Source organism: Mus musculus, chromosome 8, assembly GCF_000001635.26.
Source record: "Mus musculus strain C57BL/6J chromosome 8, GRCm38.p6 C57BL/6J".
Lineage (NCBI taxonomy): Eukaryota > Metazoa > Chordata > Mammalia > Rodentia > Muridae > Mus > Mus musculus.
In genome coordinates, this window is record NC_000074.6 from 78,688,395 (window position 1) to 78,713,387 (window position 24,993).

The following is a 24,993-nucleotide window of genomic DNA, read 5'->3' on the forward strand; positions in this document are numbered from 1 at the left end:
TTGGAAAATCTATATTAACAATAAATTCTTGGCTTAACATATGGACAAAAACATGCACATAATTCAGTCTTTAAATATATAGAGTACTGCACCATTTATGCAAAGAATCTTTACCCAGAGAGGATATTGGGTTGCTACATTGCTCATCCTCTGTGCCCAGTAGTGAAGCATTCAGTAAAGTAGGAAAGGCAGCCAAAAGGTAGTATGAGTAGCTTTTTTAAAATTGAAAATAAATTTTATCAAACAGTATATGCTGATCACACGTTCCCCTCCTGCAGCTCCCAGATCCTCCCTCCCACCCGACTCATCCAGCTCCTTACCCAAATGGGCTGACTGAAAACTAACAAAGCAGAATAAAACAGAGAGAAAAGAAAGAAAAGGAAAAGGGAATGAGAAATACATACACATGCATATACACTCACATACTCATGCATGTGCACATACATACTCATGCATATACACACACATACTCATTCATATGTACACACATATGCATATGTACACACATACTCAAGCATATACACACATACTCATGCATATGCACATACGTATACATATGCATACACATGTATATATGCACACACATACACATGCATATGCACACACATACTCATGCACACACATACATACACAAAACCCATAAAAACACAAAGCAGGAAACCACAATAGATAAGCAAAAGGCAAGTAAGGTTAAAAAGAATTCCCGAGCAAAGCATTATGAGACAGAACATCTCCAAAAAATACTGCTGGGCTGGCTGTGGGACCTCCCTTAAATGTGGTTTGTGCACGCAGTGAGACTTCCCTGGAGAAAACTAATGTTCCCCTTGTGAGCAGTTGTCAATTGGAGATAGCTTCTGGGTTAATAAGGATGGGGCCCTGTGTCCTCCCCCCACCCCCAGCTCAGCACTGGGCCTGTCTGGCTTTGAATGTACAGACACAGAATGGGTAGCTTTGTATTTCATCCTCTTAAGAACGTCTCGAAGCTTTCTGTGATTGGAGAATATCCCTCCCTTGCATCCTCTAATCGTACGAGTGGGCGGTCACCATCACTGCACTGATGGGTCAACCTTGCCTCCACCCAATCCTGGGATTTTTAACCTTTCATCCAGGACGTCACTAAATGCCATCCTTTCTTTCTCAAGGTCCTTTCCAAGTGGCATCTGCAACACCATCCAGTGTGAGAGAGGCCAGCATACCTGGCCATCTCTTGTCTAAGCTGTCGCCCCTCCTGACCCTGTTTCTCTGTCCTGAATGTCCTCCAGTTCCCACCCCAGATCTCACTGCCTCTGGGTACCCCTAACAGTGAGTCCGCTCATCTGCCTCCCAGGTAGCCCTAACAGTGAGTCTACTTGTGGTGTTCCTCTTTTAAGATCGCCTCTGTGCTCCTTGTTGCCACCTCCTTGAACCACGGTTTCTTTAACTTGACAGTTTAGCTCACCCTGCCTCTGCCTGCACCTTTGTACCCCTCTCCTTACAGGCTCCACTTCTGCCACACTGTGTCCTCTCAAGTTCTCTTGAGTGAGTCTGGATGTGCCCCCCACACCTTCTGCCTTTATCTTTCAGAAAGCTGTTGGTTCCTGCAGCCTCATTGCTGAGCTCTCTGCATGGAGCAGTGGCCTGCCTGTTCTCGCTCCCCTGGCCTACATTCAGTGCCAGTTCACCCTTAATGGGCTCAGCACTGTTTATCAAAGAGATGATGATGATCTACCGTGAACTGGAAGCAGAGCCGATTCCTTCCTCAATGTTTCATTCAGGGCTTCTGTCTTTATTTGCTCCGTGTCAGTCAGCCTGCACGGTGAGCTCCGTAGGCGTAGGCGTTTGGTTGCCCACAGGTGTATTCAATACCATGCTTAGTAGTAGGGTTTAAGCTCTACAAAGAGATTGACATCGAGAGCTTTGAACCTACCCATAGGGGGCCCAGCACTCATTCCCCTAGATTGTTATTTGTTCAGGATTATGTTTTTAGGTCTGCATGTAGCAGCTACTGATAACAATGACTTTTCCTTTCCCAGCAGTCACCCGCAAAACAAACCTTGAAAAGAAATTTGAGTACAATTGTCCTTCCGATTCTAAGGGGATTGGCTCCAGAGTCCCTACAAATAAAACCCAGGGGATTTCAAGTCTAAAATAGCATAGTGTTTGTGCATGGCATATACATATATCCACTACAGATTATTTGTAAAATCTAATCAATAGAGTTCATGTGTTGTGTAAATAGTTTTAAAATAGTAAGGACAAATTCGATAAGTTTTTTCAAATACTTTTAATTTTTATAAACCCATGGGCACAGAGGGGCAACTGTAAGGCCATAGCAAGAGAGAAGGGCTGCCCATAGGAGAACAGTTTATTAGTTATTAATTACTTTATTAGCACTGAGCCCAGATCCCTGGGGACTGCAGGGGAGATGAATGCCTCTGGGGTGGGGCAATGAACAGGCCTCCTCCCTTGGCCATCCTGCTCCTGGGACCACGTCTGTCAGAATCAGCCTGTGTCATGCAGACTGCGTCAGATGATGGTGGCTGCTGCCCTTCCAACAAGTGTACAGTGCACTACAGCCCTGACAGGAGGAAATTCAGTATTTTAAGGAGGAGCTTATTTCCCTAATGCCGAGGACTGTGCTTCCAGACAGATGGCAGGCTCACGTGAGCGAGGGTCAGTCGGGAACAGCTCAGGTCTCTGGCACCAGCTGCCTACCCCTTCTCTTCTGCAGTGATTCTTCCAGCTCGACAGCCTGTCATCCGGCCTGCTCTCGGCGTCCTTCACTTCCCCTGTGACCCAGCTTATGGGCCACAGTCTAGCACTGAAAGCACTCCTCTACCACCACAGCCCCCCCCCACCCCCACTCCTTTAAGGGCCTTCACAGAAGCCCAGTCCCATTTGCGTCTGACCACCAACCTAGTCTGTGTGTGCAGCTGACTGCTTAGATCTCAGACACAACAGGCAGGACCTTCGTTCATTCTACCTTCTCGCCTCAGTCCAGCTCCACTTACTTCACAGACCCCCAGCAGAGCTCCCTGCACGCTGCAGCAATCACATAGTCCCCTCACGATTTACATCCATGGCATCAAACTAAAAATGCCACCCAAGATCTCTGCACGACCCCACTTCATGTGAGCTTTCCTTTTCTCTCCACTGTCTTAGGTCCTGGGTGCTTCCCTTATAGCCCCACCCCTGTCCTGAAATCCTCCCTTATACCTGCTGTTTCTCCAGCACCCTCTCCTTCTCCGGAGCCTTTGCCCTGGCCCTCGCCTCTTCCCACCTCCCTAGAGACTCTCCTGCAGCTTCCTCCACTGGCTGCCCCAGGTGCCACTAGCCGCACACAATCAAGCTACCTCATTTAAACTTCTCTTAATGCATTTCATTTCCTGCTTCTTCTTCTTCTGTTTGTTTGCCTGTATGTTTTCATTCAGCTCCGGACTAGAATGTAAGCTCCCCAAAGATGGGGACCCGTCTGCCTAGTTTGCCTCTGCGCTGACTCACTTCAGTCCTGCCATGGGGCCTCCGAGGGTCTTGTAGGAAATGTGCAGGGATAGTTGTCCAGAGGAAACTGATACGCGGCAACATTTGTAACAGAAAATGCCCAATTACAAAAGCAAACTTCTCTACAATTTGTTACACTAATCTTTGAAAATAAGTTTAAAATAAGATCTGTCATTATTTCTTAAACAAAATGAACTGGGGAAAAATAAAAGGGGTAAGTATGTGAACTGAGCAAAATCTCCTGAGCCTCTTACTCATGGTAACACAGCGTCAGACTTCAACTTTGAAGTCTATTCCTGGAGTGGATTTCACTTCTCTGCCTTTTCTCCGAGGATGCCTGCTTTTGGTTGAAGTCCTCAGGCTTGCTTGAGTATCTGCCAGGCTTGCGTTGGTCTTCCTGTTCTGTGTGCCTGACCTTAAGGAAGGGAACTTTGTACGCTTTCCTGTTTGCCTTCCCGAGCTCTAAGGCGAGTAGCTGGTGCCTCTTTTACACATTGTAGCTACGGATGATCTATGAATAAACAACAATGAACCTGAGTTCCTATCACCTTTCATTATTCTCTAGCACCCTGGTTAGTTTTCAGAGTGGCACACTACAGCCCACCTCATCTCTCTATGAGTTAACAGTGAAGCGCATGTCTGCCTGTTATCATGAGTTCTCAGGCATTTCTACTGGTGGTGTGTTGCAGCTTGAAGCTGGATGAAGTTCAATTGGATCTGAAGTGTCTTCGATCTTCCTTTTGCTTCACACAGTTTGTGTGTGTGTGTGTGTTTAGCTGGCACATGGTCCTGTGGGATGGGATGTGCTGTCCACGGGGAAACACATCACGGCCCCAGAACCAGAATTGAGAATGAGGACCACTCACCTGGCACAGGCTGTGTCGACAGCATCTTCAGCCCAGGCAGTTACTCCATCCTTTTTGGTTTTTCGAGACAGGGTTTCTCTGTGTAGCCCTGGCTGTCCTGGAACTCACTCTGTAGACCAGGCTGTCCTGGTACTCACTCTGTAGTCCACACTGGCCTCGAACTCAGAAAACCGCCTGCCTCTGCCTCCCAAGTGCTGGGATTAAAGGCGTGCGCCACCACCGCCCAGCCAGTTTCTCCATCTGTACTATAGCTGTGGTCACAGATGAGCCACAGGAAAGTTAATGATTACCCAGGATGTCAAAGGAAGGAGCAGAACTAGAATTCAGGGTCATGCCTAACCTGGTTCCAGTCTGTACATTGACCTGATGTGGGTTCTCTAAGCACGTGGAGAGCATATCCCTCCTTACCATGTGACTAGCTTCTTATTTTTAATGCAGATTGTCTGGGCTCTTTGCCTTGGCTGTCAACTGTATTTCCAGCAAGATTTCCAGCAGCATTGGTCTGAGAGTGGGATGAAGCACAGGGTGAATTTTCCCAACTGATGCTTATTTCTCTCTGAGATGGGTCACCACTGATGGGCATTTCCAATTTATTATTGTATTTTTTCAAAGTATACTTATACTGTCTTAAACCTAATCAATATTTAATAAAGCATTTTAAGGGGCCAGAGAGATGGCTCAGCAGTTAAGAGCGCCGACTGCTCTTCTGAAGGTTGTGAGTTCAAATCCCAGCAACCACATGGTGGCTCACAACCATCCATAATGAGATCTGATGCCCTCTTCTGGGGTGTCTGAAGACAGCTACAGTGTACTTACCTATAATAAATAAATTTTAAAAATAAATAATTAAATAAATAATACACCTTAAGGGAAAAGTGCTATAAACATTGACTTTAACCCCACCAGTCTCACAATGTCCATTAACAGGATGCTAATAAAGACCCCACCTCCTTATGAAAATATGTGAATTCATTGCAGTAGCGGGTGACCACCAAAGAACCTGAAACCGTCATGAAGAAAAATAAAATGTAAAACTTAGGCTAACATGGGGAATTATCCACCATACATTCTCACCCCAAGCTCAATTTATAAATGTAAAGACAGAGTAGAAAACAAAAAGGGAAATACATTGACTGAAAAGATTAAGAAAACGCAGTGGCCCTCATGTCACCTTGGCCATCAACGCTCTTCACATGGGACGGGCCGCTTTCACTGGTTTCTAAACTGAAGTCATATTGCAACTGATACGAAGCACAGCTTATTGGAAGTGCAGTCAAGTTTAATTTTCCTGTAGTCTTGCCTGCTATTTAATTTAAAATAACGAAAATCCAAATATTAAGGATGAGACAATAAAAGGACAGCCTTCCTGGGGGAGACGGTTTTTCCCTGCTCTACTGGGAAAAGCAAGCGAGTTAATGAACACTCGTCAGTTAATTTTTAATGCCTAAGTTTCTCTGAGCACTGAGGACAAATAAAGTTAGGATAAGTTCTAAGCAGAGATCTACCTGGCATCTCACCTGGACTCCTCTTCCCACCTCATACTGAGTTGTCTTTGTTTCTGAGAATTCTTTCAGGGACAGTCTCAGGATGTGCTGGTCTCTCTGACAAAGCTTTGGTTCCTGTAGGGTCACTAACACTGCCAATGCGGCCAAAGTCTGGAGAGTTTTTAGATGGGACAAATTCCTCAGAAACACGGCATGACTATGATAGAAGTAGTTGCTGAACTGCAGGACAAACGATGTTTTCTGGAGCTGTGGCCAGACCGCATCTGTGAGGTACATCAGCTGCTCTTCACTCAGTTGCCTTTCCCACTACACGATGCTAATATGGCTCCTCTGAGAACTGAATTTAAAGCAAGATGGAGAGGCTCTATGGAGCTAGAGCGATGTAGAATGCTTGACTGAGGAGACATGGCCAGATACCACAGTGAGCCTACAAATCTCCTGGCAGGCTGGGTTCCTCTACATTTGTCACTGCCCTCGTGGGCTCATCCAGTTCCCAACTTGTACTTGATTTCATCAAGATGAAGTATCCGGCGTTGACCCTCGGATATTTAGGCTAAGAGGATTCTGACTCAGGGGCCCTTTTCTCTTGCCATATTGAAAGCATCCTACGCTACCACAAGACCGAGTGCCTTGTAATGAAGTTTTGAAGAGACTATTAGGTTAACTAAATCAAATTACTGCTCATAATGTTGATTGATGATTGGAGATTTGCCTTGGCTTTAAGGTGGCTTTGGCTTACACGCTCCATCCCATTCCTTCTTATTTATCTTCTCAGGCGGGGTGTGGTGGGGTGAGAGATGAGCATGCTTAGTTTGGGAATGTGGATCAGAGAGGGGACAGTTTTTAACTATTCTGTACTAGAGTAAGAATAAATGTTCCAATGGGTAGTGAGAACACACACCTTCAGTCCCACTCAGGAAGCAGAGGCAGGTGGATTTCTGTGAGTTCAAAGCCAGCCTGGCCTACAGAGATAGTTCCAGGACAGCCAGGGCTACAGAGAAACCCTGTCTCAAAAAAATAAAGGAAAAAAGAAAAGAAAAAGGAATCAATGTTGCCACAGATGTCATTAATTTCTGTTTAGTTTTAAAGCAATTAAAACTTGGAAGACTATATTTGTCATATGGTAATTATGAAATGACCTAAGTGAAGTCCCTTGATAGCCTTTCCTGTTTGAACAAGGGTCTTCGTATCGCCCATGATGCCTCTCACACTGTTACCTACAACTCCTGTTCTATGCACCAGCCCCTGACCCTGGGCAGTAGACCTGCTCTCATCAGTACGTTTTCAACTCTAAGAAATGAACACCAATAAATAAAATAAAATAAAATAAAACAGTTTGAGAACTCTCCTTCCCTATCAGTATTTTAGTGAGCCAGTTATTACTTTAATATAAGATCTGCCTTTTAAAGACTCCTAACCATTGTTGGTCAGTCTGAAATACTCGCTCCCTTCATTCCCGACACACACAATGTGTCCCCGCACCTGGTACCAAGCAATCACCTTTCTGCTGAGACTCTTACCTAGACACAGGCAGTTTACTCATTCCCCAAGAGACTAAGAGAGTGCAGTGTCCCTTGTTATTGCCAATGGGGACAACGTCTGGGGGGAAGCCTGAAGCCATGGATGGAACTGAGCTCATGCAAATGCATACACATACACACGTACATATAGTGAGGGTTAGTCTATAGTTAACCCAGTAAAAGATTAACTACAACCTTAATAACATATAATTGCAATAATAAGCTATAATGAAATTTATTCGCAGTTTGTGAATTGTTTATTTCTTGAATTTTCATTTGCCATATTCAGAGTGAATTTGACCCTGGAAACTACAGAAAACACAACCATAGTTAGGAGAGACAACTTTAGCCTGTTGTGTTTCTAATATTCTTAAGGCTGTGCTCCACTGCAGATTTAGCCCTTTTCATGGCAGAGTGGTTGCCAGTAGAACCCTTTCACCTTACAGAGGTTCCTTGACCTCATTACTACTAATGGATCCCTAGTAACTCAGACTATTGTGAAATTTCACATTCATTTATGCAGGACAGTGAGTGAATCAAAACTTTAAATGTCTTCACTGCGCCCTTATAGTGACACTTTACCCCTTCCATCAGCAGTGAAAGGGCGCTGATGTGCATGCCCAAGCAAACAGTGCCACCAGTATCACACTGTTCTGACTTAAGTGGATGATTTGGTCTTAAAATCAGAAGGTGCTACACTGTAACTTTTATTTCACAAGTCCTTTTGTAGAAAAGTTAGGACAGGTTTATTCATTTTTAAGTATTAATCTTAGAATTCTAAAAGTGTACAAATGGCATTTGTCTTTGGATTCACAAAAAAACTCTAGATATTCAGATGTGAATTATTTAAACTCCCACAACACATGCACTTTTGCTTTTCAAGCATGAGTTATAATTTAATTAAAAACTTCTGGTGCATTGCTAGTGTTTTAAATATTAATATGTTCCATGGATCACTTTCGATTATCTACTGTCTTGAAATTCTTGAAGATGTCAGATTTTTAAGATTCCCAAAGTCGCACTTGGAATTGTCTGTTGAGGCAAAGGGGACTGTGATAATTACACACATCCATTACAGCAGCAGAGGACATAAACTTGGGGGAGGCTTAATGGGCATGTCTCCGTGACAGCTAGCAAAGAGCATTTGGCATGATTAAGGACGGATTTGAATGCGCTTGAAAATTCACTCTCATTATGGACGCCCAGTGGAAGTTGCACCACAAATACTGAATTCCCCAGAAGAAGAATGGAAAGGCAGGGAAGCTTTGAAATCCACTGTGGCCATCATCCAAATTATTCTCTTCCCATTCTGTCTTTGCGCTGTCAGAATCACTTTGTGATGCCCAATTCCACTTCCTACATCTCAGCGAAGAGGCGACCTGTTGATCTCTGTGTTTCAGATCGTCCGACGCTACATCAAGGACTGGCTGGAGAGGAAGAAGCCACCATTTGGTGTGGTCAGCAGTAGCGTGCTACTCATGATCATCTACACCACCTTCTGTGACACCTTCTCCAACCCAAACATCGACCTGGACAAGTTCAGCCTCATCCTCATACTGTTCATAAGTAAGTCACAGCTGTCGCCTGGCCTCCCCCACAGCATTGTGCAGCAATTCCACGCTCTCTGCTTAGCTGATACTACGTTTACTAACTGATTGACTCTATCAATATGTTCTTTAGAAAGACATCAGCCTGACATTTGAATCTTAATCTCTTTTTATGTTTCGTGCACCACTTTCTGATCTACAGTAATGTTAATAGGAGAAATTCTAATATGTACTGCATTCTGTTCCATCTATGTTGCAATTCAATAAGTCACCAAATTAAGTTAAACTCAGCCTGCTCTCTCTCTCTCTCCCCCCCCCTCTCTCTCTCTCTCTCTCTCTTTCTCTCTCTCTCTCTCTCTCTCTCTCTCTCTCTCTCTCTCTTAGGTTTATTTCTTTGTTTTGTGTGAGTATAGTATTGCTATCTTCAGACATACCAGAAGAGGGCATCAGATCCCATTACAGATGGTTGTGAGCCACCATGGGTTGCTGGGAATTGAACTCAGGACCTCTAGAAAAGCAGCCAGTGCTCTTAACCTCTGAGCCATCTCTCCAGCCCTCAGTCTGATCTCTCGTGATTTCAAAAAGATTTGTGACATATGATGTCTATATATATACATACACACACACACACACACACACACACACACACACACACACACACACACGTGTGTGTGTATAAAAATTCAGCTGCATTGGCTAATATCTCAAGTTTCCATCATAGTTTCTGATGAAATTTTATCAAGAAATGGTTCTTTGCTTTCCAGGAGCAGCAGACTATAAATGTCAATAACTACTAAAGCTTAAAAAACAACTTTGTATTCTAGTTATCCTAATTTCCAAGCTTGACTTTTAGTAATACTATAATACCAAATAATCTTTTTTTACCATGGAGATGAGTTGTTTCCAGGTGCACGTTATGTTTATGCTGTTCAGCTCCCGGTGTAAGCCAGTCCTTTTAAATGAACAAACAAGATCACCAAACCTAAGACAGTCAGAGAGGGTTCTAGATCTTCCTGCGTGCTAACGCCATCATCTGTGTGTGAGAACAGCTTAGTCCAGCCATCTGTGCCTCTGTCAGTTTGGCAGTGTATGTCGGCTGAGTTGTGTTTAATTTCAGACAGGCGTGTGGTAGAACTCAGCAAGCTGCCAGAACCTCTCCAGGTGCCGGACACCACTCACCCACTGTCTTGTTCTGTCTTTTCCTTAGTAGTCTCCGTTCAGCTGAGCTTCATGCTTCTGACTTTCATCTTCTCCACACGGTAAGTGGTTTGGTGTCTCCCGTTAGCGTCTCCCTGTGGCTGCTGTACCACGTGCTGTCCTGCGTTTCCTACTCTCGCTGACCACTTTCTCTCTGCTGCCTCTTTCAAGCTGCAGACATGGCCGACGGGGCTGAACTGGGCCCATGTCTCACTTCCCTCACGAGCTTGCACAGCCCCCTCCGTTCTCCTGGCTTTGCTGGCAGCTTTCTGCTGACACATCCAAGTCGAGACATTCTGTCTAGGCTTTCTCCTATGCCCCAGCGAGATCATTGTCCTTACCGTGTACCTATCGTCTGCCAATGCTTTAGCAAGATATTTAAAATGCAATTAGTCTTTTTCTCTGAAACAACCTCTTCCCCCCGTTAAACAGACAATCTTTTATTTTTTAACTAATTCATACACATAAACAGTGTATCTTGATCATGTCCTCCCCTTTCACGCCTCTACTTTTGGGTTTGTGTAACCACTGAGTTCAACTGACACTAGGGTTTGCCATGTTGGACCATCTTATTGGCTTGATTTTTCACAAGCCATCATAGCTTCTGTGAGCTCATGAGTATAGTGGCCATTTTATGACCAAAAGATGGCATCTGTAGAGCTCTACAGCTCTTACATTCTCCACCCCACCCCCACCTGTGTGTCTGTCTGTCTATCTGTCTATACATCTATTCAGGGTCTCACAATGCAGCCCTGGCTGGCCTGGAATTCATTATATAGACTAAGCTGACTTCAGAGTCACAGAGGTTCTCCACCACCAGCTATTTTTTTCTTTTTGCTGGAGTCCCCTCTCCAGAGTTCCTCAAGCTGGACTCCTTAGCATCATTATTTTGTAGATAATCACCTGAGTTTGTCATACATATTCTACTCCCAAAGTCACTTCCCTCATTCAGTTCCAGATGCCGCGCTAACTACATTTCTAGCCTTAACTTTTTTTACATTTGTCTATGTGTTTTGGTTGGTTGATTGGGTGGTGGGGTTTTTTGTTGTTGTTTGGTTTTGGTTTGGCCTTAGGGTTTTTGGGTTTTTTTTTTGGGGGGGGGTGTTTTGGTTGGTTTTGGTTGTTTGTTTTTAAGACAAGGTTTCTCTGTGTACCCTGGCTTTTCTGGAAGTCAAATTGTAGACTAGCCTGGCTTCAAACTCACAGAGATCTTCCTGCCTCTGCCGTCCAAGTACTGGGATTAAGGCAGGTGCTACCACCAGGTTCTTAGGGCTTCCAGTGACTTGGGTCCTGGTGACCACAGCATTGTTCTAATATCTCCAAAGCTTAGTTAAAAATAAAAGGTAGTTTATGTAAACACAAAGGGGAGAGCAGAATGAAGCTCATTGTGTGAGTCTGTTTTGCCACTGTGAGAGACCACGTGTATCCGTTCTACCTAAGCTTTATGTTGAGGTAAAATCTTGATTGTTTCCTAGAAGGACTTCATGCTTTCTCATTTCTCTCTGTCACTGAGGCTCTCCCCAAGCGCAGCCTGGTATCCATGTTCTAGTGCATGTGCGTGTGTGTGTGTGTGTGTGTGTGTGTGTGTGTGTGTGTGTGTGTGTGTGATTTAAGAAGCTTCCCTATGTGTAGCCCATGGAGGCCTTAGACTCATGGCAGTTTTCCAGCCTTAGCTTCCCAGATGCTAGGATTGCACACATGTGCCACCAGGTCTAGCTCATCTTTCCTGTTCTTAAAGGCTTACACTAAATACCACTTCTTCTGCTGGTGGAATTCACTCAGTACATATTACTTAAGCCTGGGAAACGAGAAAGATGTCAGAGTGCATGTCTCAAAAAAAGGAGATGATTCTAGCCCTGCATGACTTTACAAGTAAATATGTGATCTCTGAGGGCTACACTCAGACACCCTGTGTTCAGGCGCACTGCCAAAGAGTGGTGGAGTTGGCTTCATGGAAGAGACAGTCAACAAGAATGGCTGTCTTGTGAGAAGCAGCAATGATACATATGTTAGCACACATACATAGCAGGATATGGTGGGCTTCGGCAGAGGAAGACCCAGACAGGCACTAGTTGTGAAGAGGAACACTGGATCAGGTTCCAGGCCCATGGGCTGTAGGTGTTCGCAGTGAGTTCTCACAAGAAGGAGGTCTGATCTCATATGAAACTCACATTCCGCCACCACGTTTGTGAGAGGCGAGGTCGGGCCTCACACCAGGTTCTTGGCTTTGGAGCATTGAGTTTAGCTGATTGTTCAGAGTCAATAAAAAACAAACTGAATTGATTGCTATAATCTGAAGCATTTTTCTAAATTTGAGGTTATGCTTTATGAAGTAAGAATAAATCCTAGAGCAATTATGTCATAGAGAAAACTGTGTGTGCTGTTCCTTGTGGCAAGGTAGTTTTCAGAGCTAGTGATCCTGTCAGGTGACAGACTTTGTAGATGTCCCCTTAGGGACTGAGCATCTCCTTGAGAACCCTCCTGGTTTCATTTCCTGTTGCTGGGATAAATGCCCTGGCCTGAGCAACACAAGTGAGACAGGGCTCATGTGGCTCAGGGTTCCAGGTTCCCTCTCAGCACTGGCCCAGCACTGCAGGAGGTCGGGAAGCTTCTGGTCACATCACACCCACAGGCAAGAGCAGTGTGTTAGTGCATGCATGCCAGTGCGCAGATAGCTTTCTCTACGCACAATCCAGGATCTCCTGCCAAGAGAATACTGCCACCCACAGTGGGCAGATCTTCTTGCATCAATTAACTTAGTCAAGACAGCCCCCTACAGACATACCCTGCCCTAGACAGTCCTGCATTGAAACTCCATTGCCCCATAATTATGAATTGTGCCAAGTTTACAATGAAAACCAATCATTATAAAGCATAGAGGGTGGGAATGGGACTGGAGGTGGGGCATTGTGACTTCTTCAATTACAACTCTCAGTTATTAGCATGCAGTAAGCTGATCTTTCATTAGGACCCTGGTCTTAAAATCCTGCTTCTCTGCCATACTCAACAGTGTCCTGAACTTTTCCCTAACCCTCATGTGACACACACATTTTCTGGCAAACCATACAGTGGAACCTATGTGCCCGTGCCCAGAATTAGTCTGTTAGCAAGCGGGCAGTTTTCAACAGAATAAAATGTAGGAAATGGCTTTCACGTTGTTTCTCACTGAGAGGTCTCATAGCTCATAAGGATCTGCCTGGAGAAGGAACAGTAGCTGCCCCATCCAGCCTCCTGCCAAGGGATTGTGCATATGTGTAAATGGACAGCAACTTGATGATACTGGTACATCCCGATGCTGTTTGTCAGAGGAAGACCCACGTTTACAGTTTAATTTAGGAATCAGATTATCCTTCTAAGTAGTACTCCTAAAATTGAAAGCTTTGTTTATTTTGTATTTGCAGAATGCTTTGCCATTCACATTGCTTGAAAAGGTATTTCAGTTACTTTCAAGATTCATAATATTGGGGCTGGAGAGATGGCTCAGTGACTGTTTGCTACTCTTGAAGAGGACTGGAGATTGGTTCTCAGCACCCACACTAGGTGGCTCACAAAACCTGTTAGAGGTGGCAACTCCTGTTCCAGGGGATCCGGTGCCCTCTTCTGGCCGCCTGGAGCCTGTATCCAGTGTGAACATAGCACACACAGACACACTCTTATAAATAATTTAAAATAATAAAAATAAAACTTATAATTCATAATACTTATTTCACTTAGGGTATTTGTAAATAATGCTTAGCTGAGTTCTCCAAGTTCACACAGACACACACATTTATCACAGGTCCCAGGGCCTGTCATGGAGATCCGTTGTCTCTGTGGGGTCTATTTACTTTCTTCTCCAACTTCTCTTCTTTCCTACTTGTAATTCATGAAATCTGCCTGTCCCCCATCTCTTTCTCCCACCCATCCCCCCATTTATTTCTCTCTTTCCCCTTTCTTCTCCCTACCCCCGACCCCGTTTTTATTTTTTCCATACCAGCTCAGTTAATCTAGAGTCAGTCTGGGCCTGAAAGGAAACCCGAAAGGAAACCCATGTCCGTATTCAAGCCTTCCCTTGTTCCGCCATGTGCAGCTCCATGCTGAAGATACGCATCTGGTAGAAAGAGGGACCTTGTTGGAAAATTGAGCTTCCTTGCCATCCCTCGCCTCTCTAATTAGGATTTCTTAGGGTCTGGAATGTCACTATGCCAAAGAGCACTTAAACTGCCGGCAAGTGATTATCCTACGTTCCCATTTGTCTGCAGAATAGTGCTGGGTCCAAAATCCCAACACTAGACTCCAATGAACTTGGGTTTCAGCCCTGCTCCATAGGCTTGTGATTTCTGCCACTTTTCCTTAGGGGGGAAAATAGAGACAGTGTGTTAGCATTCTGTCTAAACTCCACCCCACAGTTACCTGGCAACAGCCAGGTAGGCCTGACCCACTATAAAAGGGGCTGCTTGTCCCCTCCTCTCTCTCTTGTTCCTCTCTTGCTCTTTCCTTCTTGCTCCTGATCTGCCCTCTTGCCCCTTTCCCCTACTTTCCCCCCTCTCTCCATGTGCTCATGGCTAGCCTCTACTCCTCCACTGCTCTACTCTCTCTCTCTCTCTCTCTCTCTCTCTCTCTCTCTCTCTCTCTCTCTCTCTCTCTGCCTTTCTCTGCCTCTACCACTCTCTTAACTCCCCTCCCCATGCCCTAAATAAACTCTATTCTATACTATAGTACCATGTGGCTGGTCCCTCAGGGGAAGGGATGCCTCGGCATGGGGCAGCTGAGGCACCCCCTCCCCCCACACCCCACCACGCCCTGTAGAACAAAGCATCCCCCCCTTCTCTTTATCTTTGCATAAACACATCACAGTGTGTATCTCATAAGAGCACCAGGAGTTCACAAAACCCTGGCCAGTACAAAGTCAGACTCAGTAAATGTAAGGTATGTCATCGAGATAACTTGTCACATCAAAACCTAGTACTAGTAAGAGAAAGGTGGCTCTTCTGACTGTGCGGCCATCCAGGTCTCCTTTCTCTGCCACAGTTGCTAGGAGATGAAGCTTGACCCTCAGCTGCAGATCAGCCATCCCCGGGCGGGCGAGTGCTCTAGACTTCTGCAGCTTCGGAAGACTGTTGTCCCAGTTCTGTTGTTTTGTTTTGGTATTGAAAAGCTTTAGGAAAAGAAAGCAATGTTTACGCTGTACAAAGGATACTTCAGTAGTCACTGGAGCCACTGAACTCAGTAAGAAGAAGGAAGGCTATGTGTCCACCACAGTCCTGAGGAGAGCGGCCGCAGGGAGAAGGGAGACAGGGTTTAGTATTAGTTCCACAGCTGTGTACATTTGGAGGTGAGTACCTACACCCCAGAGTTCTGAGAAGCTTGTCTAGTGCCACACAGCTTGTGAGGTGCAGGGATGTTGTTAAAAGGCAAGACAAAAGGCTAACAAAGGGTGCCTGCCTCACAGGGACGACAGATCTCCCCGTCTCTCTTTGTGGACCTTTTCTGCCCCACATTCTGTGTTTCTGTTAGAGAAACCTGACATGCCTTCCTCTGTGGGTACAGAGGAAGACAAAATAAATATTACGTGGAAAGGGCTGATTGAAAGCTTTGTTAGAGAGAATTCTTAAGAAACCAGTTGGGAAGGAAAGAAAAGAAGCACCTAGGGGGAGACAAAGTGATCAAAAGAAACGATAAAAGCAGGCTAAGAAGAAAATCAACATTAAAGAGAGGTACGGCAGGGTTCGAAAACGAGAAGGAACGCGATTGCTGGAGTTTACACACAGATGCTCACCGCTGGAGAGGAGCGCAAGCCCTCACTGACTCAGTACAAGGAGCAGGACATGCTGGCTTGCCTGTGCTGTGCTCGATGACTTAACGCCACCTTCTACAAAGTGTGGACACGGGTGAGCTATGGACCTAGACACTGCTCGCTCCCATCCATTAGATCCTGAAGTGGGTTTTGTTTTTTGTTTTCTGAGAAGGTAAATTGACCCCGGAATTTGGGGCAGGCTACTTCCTACTTTGTGACTTTGGGTGTCTTCTGGCCACATTCTTCTATGACTTCCCTGAGAAGACACACTGGACACAGAGTGCTTGGAGATGTGCTCAGGGCTGCTCAGGACTTTGCTCTCCCCTGAGTGGAGGACTGTCTGTGCGTTTGCTCTGGGTCCCATCACTGGGTAGCTAGAGTCAGAGGACACTGGGTGTAAGCGCAAGCCCCCGGTTTCTGTCCTCAGTCCCTGTCCTCCCTCCTGCTAAGGTGCTCAGCCTAGCTTTAGTCTCCTTACTGGAGCAGAACAAAGCAGCAACCCCAGTGTCCTCCTGAGCAGCACTGGAAGGGAGCTGGAGGTTGGGGAGGCATGACATGAGCTCCATGTCAGATAGGAGCCTCCTGCACCCCACTGGAAGTGAAAACATACCCCATGATCTAAGTACAGGGTTGGGACAGGAGCAAGGTGAGACCTTTGCATTTGATTGACACCACCACATGTGTCTGCGAGGACTTCCACACAGCTCATATCCTGCAGGCACGGTGTCCATCCCTCCTGTGTGTGGGGGGGGGTCTCTTCTTCAGTCTGCCACATTGCCTTATTGCCTGAAACTCGGAGGTGCGTGGAAAGCCTACCCTGACATGTGTCTCGCCTGTGTTTTCCGTATTTTTCCACTCACCTTGTTTTGTTTCCAGCTCTAAAAAAGAAAAAGAAAAAAAACAAAAACAAACTCTACCACCACCACCACTAACAACAACAACAAAAATAACCTAAGAAACTCTGTTTACCCCTTTGGTCCTCTTGAAATTCACCCCTCCCCAACTCACCTCATGTAGCATCAGCTCCTTGGCTCCCCCTCCCCCTGCCCCCTTAGTGGCTACCTCTTCCATCTTGCTCCCATTCATGACTCTCCATCTAGACTGCTCAGAGCTTCCAATGTTCCATAACTTCTTCCTTTCTACAAGTAATGGTTATGATAATAAAGGTGTCACTAGCACTTACATGTGTAAATTCTCAACACACATTTGCAGTTATCTGCATAGAGGCGAATGACATCATCCTGTGGGTTTGAAGTCAAGTGTGCTCACTGGGAAGGAGCACTCCTTGGAGAAGTAGAACCTTCTGGTCACTCAAACCCCGTGTGGCCGTGTCCTGCTCTTCCAGCGGCCCTTCTAGCTCCCCACTGAGGCCACCCTCCATCTTCAGTGTCAGCTGGTTCTGTTTGTGTGGCTACTCCTTAAGAACAAGTCTGATCTTATTGATCTAGTGTTTCTGCTTGCCTCATCCAAGTCCATGCCAGGGCCCAAGCCAGCATTCCTGAACATAAGCCAACATGGAGAATCTGCTCTTTGCCCACTGTGCACATGGCTCCAGGCTTGGACTGTGGATTTACCACCCCTAACTCCTGGGAGGGTCTATGTGGTCCACTGATACAGCCCACGTACTCCAGGGACAGGATGGTCTTTCTCTCTGCCCCCCCCCCTTCCCCTCACATCTGACCCTTCTTTTACATGCAGTATTTATCTTTACTCCTATTCTGTCATAGCTCAGGTGTTTGCCTGAGAGTTCCCTCCCTGTCGGGTTTACCACGGGAATGACGAATGACGGGATGAAAATGTCAGTTGTGCGGCCTGATGTTTGAAGAACGAGAGGAAAGTCAGTGAGAGTCTGATATGAGAGGAGGGCAGCCTGTTGCACTCCAGTGCCACTCATCTGTGGGAGCCTCAGCCCAGGGAGACGCCACCTCAGCTGCAGAGAGCCTAGAGGGAATGCTGCAGAGCCAGGAGCATGCAAAGCTCCTCCCCACCCCGACGGGAGACCAGCACCCTTTGCATATTCTCCTGATGTCTGTGGGGTGAAAGTGAGACCTCTAGCACCTTCCTCCAGGGAGTTTTCCAAATAAGGACTAAGAGTTTTCTCCCTCAAAAGTCACAAATGGGCACCAAGGGGGTGTAGACCCCTTCTTTAGAAACCTTTAAGTGTTGGGTGGACACAGGATGTGGGGACAAGCTCACTTAATCTGTGTGTACTTACTTCTGAAGCATCATTTGGCGAGCTGTTCTTGTTAGAGTTCAGAGCACAGAATAGGAATTGTACCGTCTATAGGAATTGTGAAAGTTTCTAAGACAGAGGGAATATTTTATTGTAGTTTTTGTTATTTTTATTCATAGTATCATTATTATTATACCTGATTTTGCCTCATGATTTTCTAAACTTTTAAAGCTGGGCATAGGAACTAGGATTCTCTAAGTAGAAATCCAGGCAGAGCTATGCACTTTGGTCCACAGTAGCCTCTGTCACCAGGGCTGATCAGCAGGATGCTAACATGAAGGTGGGCACACTTGATGTAGGATACGCTTGCCTTTTCATACAAGTATTTGTAAAAACTCCTCCCCATTTCCCCCCAGGAATAACTCGGGGTTCACACCAGCAGACACAGTGGCTATCATCTTCTGCTCCACACACAAGTCCCTCACCTTGGGTAAGTGACTCACCAAATTAAAAACTACATACTACCCTAAATAATTGTGAAATTCAGAAACTTATCAAGTTAACTGGACGGGGCTGCCCATTCATTCAGACCAAGAACACCAGCCATGGGCTCTGGAGTCTGTTATTTGATCAAACCAATTTCTGAGGGCCTAATTAATAATACAGGGTTTAGCTTAATTTGCAATCATGTTTCCATTCTCGTGAAAAATGATCAGTGTAAAACGTTAGCCTAAGTTGGTTGGGGTCTCAGAGGCCTGTTTCTGAAAGCGCAATTGACAAACCTTTCTTAGGATGGCTCTAGAGTTGCACCTGAGAAACATTGCCTGTTTTCTCCTGGGAGCTCACACCAAGATGACAATAGTGAATGCTATTGCTGTGGTTTGGTGATGGATGTTAGTTTGACATTCATTTTTTAATATTATATTGTTTTCTACAAAGATGATTTAGCCATAGTGAGTCAATTGGATTGACAGTAATAAAAGGGAAGTATTTCTTTAAAGGGAAAGATTAAGAAGAGTGTTAATGTCTGTATAGGCTTATTCAATTTAATGCTTTACCCTGGTGACCTCGGGGACATCTAGAACCTGTGTTCTCAGTCATTAAAATTCATGAAGTAATCAGGAACTCTATTGCAAAATGCCGTCATTTGTGAACTCAGTGAGTTGTTGGGGTATTGCATAAAAACTCAAATTAAAAATTCCTGTGCATTTGGAATGGGACTCACTTGAGAGAATGAGGAACTGTAATGCTGCTTTGAATTTCCTCACATTAAAGACATTCCTTCATCAAACAAAATGGGATAGACTTCATGTTTTTATGAATTGTAAATACAACTCTCTGGTGGGGTCTTTGCCAGTTTTGTTAAGTTTGGAAAGTAATTTCAAAATGAGCCACATTCTTCAAGGAGTAGTTTCTGCCTCTGGATCCGAAGTCTCTGTAGTCACCAGACTGAAGGAAAGAGCTTTGGGATCTTCATTCCTGCCCTCATGATGTGCTTGGTGTTAACATCCTTGAACTTTGCATCTGTAAAATGGGCTAATGTCTACCTCAGTATTACTGTAAAACTTGCAAACTGTGCCAAGTGTCCAGCAGAGTCCTTGGTGGATCCTGAATGACCAATTCCTGACAGAATATGGACAGGCACTGCGCTCCAGAGGTTTCTAGAGACTGTCTGAGGGCTCATCTCACAGCTGCTCTACTGCCCAGCGCTCAGTGACCTCCATGAAGCAGTGCTGATATTCCTATTCATGTTGTTAGTTCAAATATGTTATGCCAGGGCTCCAGTCACATGACCCTGCCATAGATTTTCCTGGAATAGGAAAGAACGCATCTCTGCCACATATTGTTATAGATGCCACGTTGGGCATTCGAGGCTTATAAAGACCAAGGATGTACCCAAAGGTCAGGAGGTCAGAGGGGCTCAGATGCAGCCTCTTCTTGGAGCACATGTTTACCATGGCTGTCTTGTATGCATCCTAGCCTGCCTGCAGTGGACGGTTAACCCTGAGCCTTCTTGGGACTTGCTGTAGAGTGAAAAACCAAAATGGATGATAATTTGTGTCCTCTCTGACCCTCTGCTGAGCACACATGGCTAGTTGAACCTTCTGCAGGAAGCACACTCAGGGGTGATTGAGGGGGTAGGGGTGTTTTCTTTTTGGTTTTTCAAGACAAGGTTTCTCTGTATATCCCTGGCTGTTCTGAAACTCACTCTGTAGACCAGGCTGGTCTTAGACCCACAGATACCTGCTTCCTGAGTGCTGGGATTAGAGGTGTGCGCTGCCATACTTGGTATTTCTAGTTTTATAAGCAAAACCATTCAAATCCAGAGTCTCTTTTCCCTCCCCTTATTCCCAGGGTCATACCTTCTGCCCTTTGTGCCTTCTGAAAGCTATTTGCAAGAATAGTTGTTTTCCTAAAAGGATTGGATGAGCTTGGGTTTCTGTTTGCTTGTAAAGAGTTCCCCTAAGAAGTATATACTAGACTTCCAGTGACAGTAAGATGCTGTGGCAGCCAGTGGTAACACAGTATTGTGGTAAGACACCGTGTCAGCTTGTGACCATACATTGATTGTGAGATACCATGGTAGCTGTGGTCACACAGTGATCGTAAAACACCGTGATAGTTTGTGTTCACACAGCGATGGTAAGATGCCATGGTAGCTCATGACCACGCAATGATGGTAAGACACTGTGGTACCCAGTGACCACACAGTGTAAATCCTTACCTGTTTTATACTCTGATGGGCCCACGCTCTCTGAGAACTAAAAGCCCTAAACACCTGACCTGGCCTCAGATTCCTGAGGTCTAAGGTAAGAGACTTTTGCTTCCAGTTCGTGGATTCTGCCAATCCTTGCTTCAGCTCAGCTTCCTCTGGTCTCTTCGGTGTACCTCACTGCTTGTCTTTATCTCAGACAAAGCGCCCTTATTTCCACATATACCAGAAGTTGACTGCTAAAGTAGACTTGGAAAACCCAGTAAGTTTGCTCTGCCCATGTTCACAAGCCTTCTCCTGGTGTCCTGGTGTCCTGATGTCCTGATGTCCTGGGGGTGACAGAGACGATGTCTTGGTAGTGACCTGAGCTGCAGGCCAGTCCTTATGCAGATAGAACTTTTTTTTTTTTTTTTTTTTTTTTTTTGGTTTTTTGAGACAGGGTTTCTCTGTGTAGCCCTGGCTGTCCTGGAACTCACTCTATAGACCAGGCTGGCCTCGAACTCAGAAATCCGCCTGCCTCTGCCTCTGCCTCCCAAATGCTGGGATTAAAGGCGTGCACCACCACCGCCCAGCGAACTTTTTTGTTTTGGAAGAACATCACATCACATTCAGTGTTGGTGGAAAAATCACATTCTAGAAAATGGAAGGAAATTCCACATAACATCACCCAGAAATATTTTATTTTTGTTTTTACACACAAAGATGAAATACAGCAAATTATAATATAGCTGCCTGGCACTTTAGAAATACATCTTTTCCTGTGTCAAGTGCTGTCCTAATTTTTATATTCCAGGGATTTTTATATTCACACACATACACACCTCAAGTAAAATATATTAAGGGAAACTTAGACATTACAGTTTATGATTCTACTTGGTTCGTATTTAAGAATAACCCGTGCAGGCCACGTGGTACCCATGTGACTTGGAAAGCCTCCCAGCCCCTCTGTGCATGTGTGCTTGCGTGCGTACGTGCATTCAGCCTTGGTTTATTTTATTGTTCTCGCCTTGATATCCTCCCTGTCTTGGTCTCCCATGTGCTCACATCTACACATGTGCTATATTTGATTCATTGCTTTTATTAGTGCATTTGCCATTGATTGATTAGATCTCCATATTAGTACTTTTTCTATTGATTGATTGCAGATGAAGTGACTATTTGACCTTTAATTATGAGGCTTCCTATTGGAAATGACATTGAGCTATGGCCTCACATAATCCATCTGGAAATCCTGACGTGATGCCATTCCCTGGAGTTCGTTCACTAAGAGAGGAGGCCTGAAGGAAGTGCAGAGCTATCACTGGGCTTCATCTGAAACAATACTACAGGGCTTGTTTGCCGGCTCCTCCAGCTCCAACTGAGGTCGGAGGCAATTTCAAGACAGCAGCCTTGCTGTGGGTTGCCATAGAAGCCATGAAGTCTCACTGCTATTCTCCAGTTTGATGGTGATATTAGTGTAATAATGAGAAGGTGTTTTACATAGTGGAGATTGAAGAGCAGCTCAGCTAGGAATGGCTCAGTGCACAGTCAATAGATTTCATCAAGAAAGAGATTAGAGCCCAGATATCCTCTGGAGTTGGCATTTTACTTTTAGTTATCTTTTTCTCTCTGGGATTTAAATCACTAGGCTTTTCTAGAGTTTCAACATATGTTGAAAAACTTTTCTAGCTACACCTAAGAAGAGAATGGTTCAGGATATTTGAGGTCCTTAAGTCCTTATGCGGCTTATCGGTTTGTAATTTAAATAGCAAAATAAAAGAATATCATCTCAGACCAGATCAGCTATTGACAGTCAATAATGATGATAGTCCCAATTTTTTTCTTCCTTGTAAAAGCATTCCTGAACTGAATTTAAGTAGTTTCATCATCAATGGCTTATAGATGTCACTTACAGACACTTATGTTACAGGCAAATCAGGGCAGCTCCTCCTCATGCCGTCCACACTACAGTATGAGTCTGTGGCCCCGGCTCAGCGGTGGTCGGAAGCTAAAAGAGGAAGCGGTTAGGATTCAGGAGAGGGTGGGGAGAACCCAGGCCTGCTTCTATGCTAGATCCCTGCTCCTGGTGCTGCGCTATAATTCTGGCTCTCAGCAAGAGCTGGACCAAGTCACTCAGCTCGGGAAGCCATTGCCACACTGAGAGTACGCATGGTGTGAGAGTACGCATGGTGTGAGAGTACGCATGGTGTGAGAGTACGCATGGTGTGAGAGTACGCATGGTGTGAGAGTATGCATGGTGTGAGAGTACGCATGGTGTGAGAGTACGGCGTGTAAGTTCTTCTAGCCTTGGATCTGGAAAGTAAATCTTCCTCTCCGGTGTCCGAGGGAAAGTTCTTCAAAGGAGTGGTGCCTCCCTATCCGCAGCGTTGACTGCTGCCTGAGGAGCCTGCTGAGTACCCTCCCAGAGCTGGGAAGACCTCATAAAGCGTGCCGTACACGCTTGAGGACCTGAGTTCGAGTCCCCAGAAGCCATATAAAGCTGACTAGTGTGGCATATATCTAGAATCCAGTATTCCTGTGGTGAGGTGGGAGGTGGAAACGGGAGACCTCCCCTGCTCCCACCCCCTGGACGCCCCAGGGCTAGCGGTCAGGACAGATATCAAAGGTTGCTCTCTAACTTCACACATGCTCACTGGCTCGCCAACGCCGCCCCCTCCCCCTCCCCAGCACACACCCCTATGCATCTCCAACACACAAAGGGTTTGTTTGTTTTTTGTTTTTTGTTTTTCTTCTCACACTGTCACATTAAGAATGCTTAAAAGAAGTAAAATCACAAGGTGATTTTTTTGTTGTTGTTTGTTTTTCCGAGACCGGGTTTCTCTGTGTAGCCCTGGCCTCGAACTCAGAAATCCGCCTGTCTCTGCCTCCCAAGTGCTAGGATTAAAGGCGTGCGCCACCACTGCCGGGCACAATGTGATCTTTTATTCGCGTTTAGTTGGAAGCTTTTCAAGATAGTGAAGAATGAACCTCAACTGTAACTGAAAGTGTGAACAACAGTCTGAGCTCGTATGTTTTGTTTTGGGGTTTTTTTGTTTTGTTTTGTTTTGTTTTGTTTTTTGTTGTTGTTGTTTTTCCAAGACAGGGTTTCTCTGTATTGATCTCTTTCTTAAGACAGAAGTCAAAATAACAAAACTTTGCAGATCTGGTAGTCTCTTTACTCCAAAGCCTAACTATAATTCTGTTTGATACATGAGGAGTATCTTAACTGCCACAGAACTGGGCATCTCTTTTTGGAGCAGTTATTTAACCATTGGTACCTAAACAACTGTGGTGATTAGCAAGTCTTTAACTGCTAGCTCACTTTGCATATGACAAAAGAGAACATAATTTAACTTAGCTAAGATCACATAACTAACAGACTCTGGTACTGGGTATTATACGTATAAGACCGTGGTGTGGATTTGAATTGTTTTATTAATTATGTATCAAAAAAGTTATGAATACATTCTCCTCATAAGACATTTCAGAATACTTAACATTTCTAATTATTCTTTAAAAAAAAAAAACATTATTTCCATGTGGCCCAGTTAGAATCTGAGACCCGTCTCTTATTTTTCTTTATTATAATAAAAGCATACTCTTTTTCAAGTGGGTCTTCCTTTTATGTGTGCATATATGTATCTCCGTGTATGTGTCTGTGTGACTGTATGCATACATGGGTGTACAGGCACCTACAGAAGCCAGAAGATGTAGTATCCCATAGAGCTGGAGTTGCAGGCATTGACAAGCCACCCAATGTGGGCTCTGGGACCCCAGCTCTGCTGCCTACACTTGATCAGCAAGCACTCCTAAGTGCTGAGCTGTATCTCTAGCCTCTCACAGGGGTCTCCACCAAGCAGCCTTCCCTTTCAGGAGGGGACGCTGTCAGCAGTCCATCCTCGCCAGCTACAGCCACCGTGCCTTCTGGTAACAGGCTCTTAAGGAAGAGATGGAACTCCAGAGTAAAGACAGGAAATAGAATCTTTGCAGTAGAGCCACAACTACATCCCATCTGCCGCCTGCCCTCATTACAGTTACAGGCAAGCAGTGTGGTGGTTATTTCATTTAACGATGTCTTGGAGTTGCCGCTGAAGTCAGGGACCCAGAAGATTTTTATCACCATGCTAAAGAAAAGTGAGGGCAGTCTATCCTGGGCCTGGCTTGTTTGTTTTGTTTTCAGAAGAAGGGGAGAAGGCATACTTTCTCTGACGAAGTGTATTTCAAGAGTTTTGTGGGG

The 24,993-nt window shown here is 45.1% G+C and overlaps 1 protein-coding gene across 12 annotated transcripts in view; it reads left to right on the forward strand.

Annotated features, from left to right (window-relative positions):
• Slc10a7 (solute carrier family 10 (sodium/bile acid cotransporter family), member 7) overlaps positions 1 to 24,993 on the forward strand; it is a 224,690-nt gene that overhangs the window by 179,072 nt on the left and 20,625 nt on the right. For 7 of the 12 annotated variants that reach the window (XR_878921.2, XR_387783.2, XM_006531488.2 and 4 more), the window contains 3 exons: positions 8,772 to 8,937; positions 10,126 to 10,177; positions 18,481 to 18,554. Coding sequence is in view for 7 of the 12 variants with exons in the window: in XM_006531488.2 (XP_006531551.1) it covers positions 8,772 to 8,937; positions 10,126 to 10,177; positions 18,481 to 18,554 (292 nt within the window). In the remaining 5 variants the exon portion in view is untranslated. Of the gene's footprint in view, positions 1 to 8,698; positions 8,938 to 10,125; positions 10,178 to 18,480; positions 18,555 to 24,993 lie in introns of those variants that run through there. The other 5 variants (XR_387784.2, NR_104094.1, XR_003947353.1 and 2 more) reach the window with 4 other exon arrangements.